Source organism: Plasmodium gaboni (genome assembly GCF_001602025.1).
Source record: "Plasmodium gaboni strain SY75 chromosome Unknown, whole genome shotgun sequence".
In the NCBI taxonomy this organism is placed as follows: Eukaryota; Apicomplexa; class Aconoidasida; order Haemosporida; family Plasmodiidae; genus Plasmodium; species Plasmodium gaboni.
This window is the reverse complement of record NW_017385263.1, coordinates 1-309: the sequence shown is the minus strand read 5'-3', so window position 1 is coordinate 309 and position 309 is coordinate 1. Positions and strand designations below refer to the sequence as shown.

Here is a 309-nt window from a genome sequence, read left to right as displayed (position 1 = left end):
CAACTTAAAAATGATATCGCAAAACCAGATAAACCAATAACAAAAGAAGAGGTATGTCAAATAAATTTTATGTTGCCACATATAGCAAACTAAAATCAAAGGAACGAATCGCATAAAAATTATATATATATATATATATATATATATATATATTTATATTGTGTTATTTTTTTTTTATTTGCATGTACAGGTAGCTAAACATAATAAAAAAGATGATGCTTGGGTAATTTATAAAAATAAAGTATATGAAATTACCCATTATCTTAAACATCACCCGGGAGGTATAAAATTAATATGAAAAATCTTAGC

The 309-nt window shown here is 23.3% G+C and overlaps 1 protein-coding gene across 1 annotated transcript; it reads left to right on the top strand.

Moving 5' to 3' along the window:
• PGSY75_0008800 (putative cytochrome b5-like heme/steroid binding protein) lies at nt 1-281 on the top strand (the record flags this gene model as incomplete). The annotated part of the gene is made up of 2 exons (XM_018783223.1): nt 1-51; nt 191-281. Coding segments are annotated over 2 exons (142 nt in total), but the record flags the coding sequence as incomplete, so codon positions are not given.
• Between the last annotated feature and the right edge of the window lie 28 nt (nt 282-309).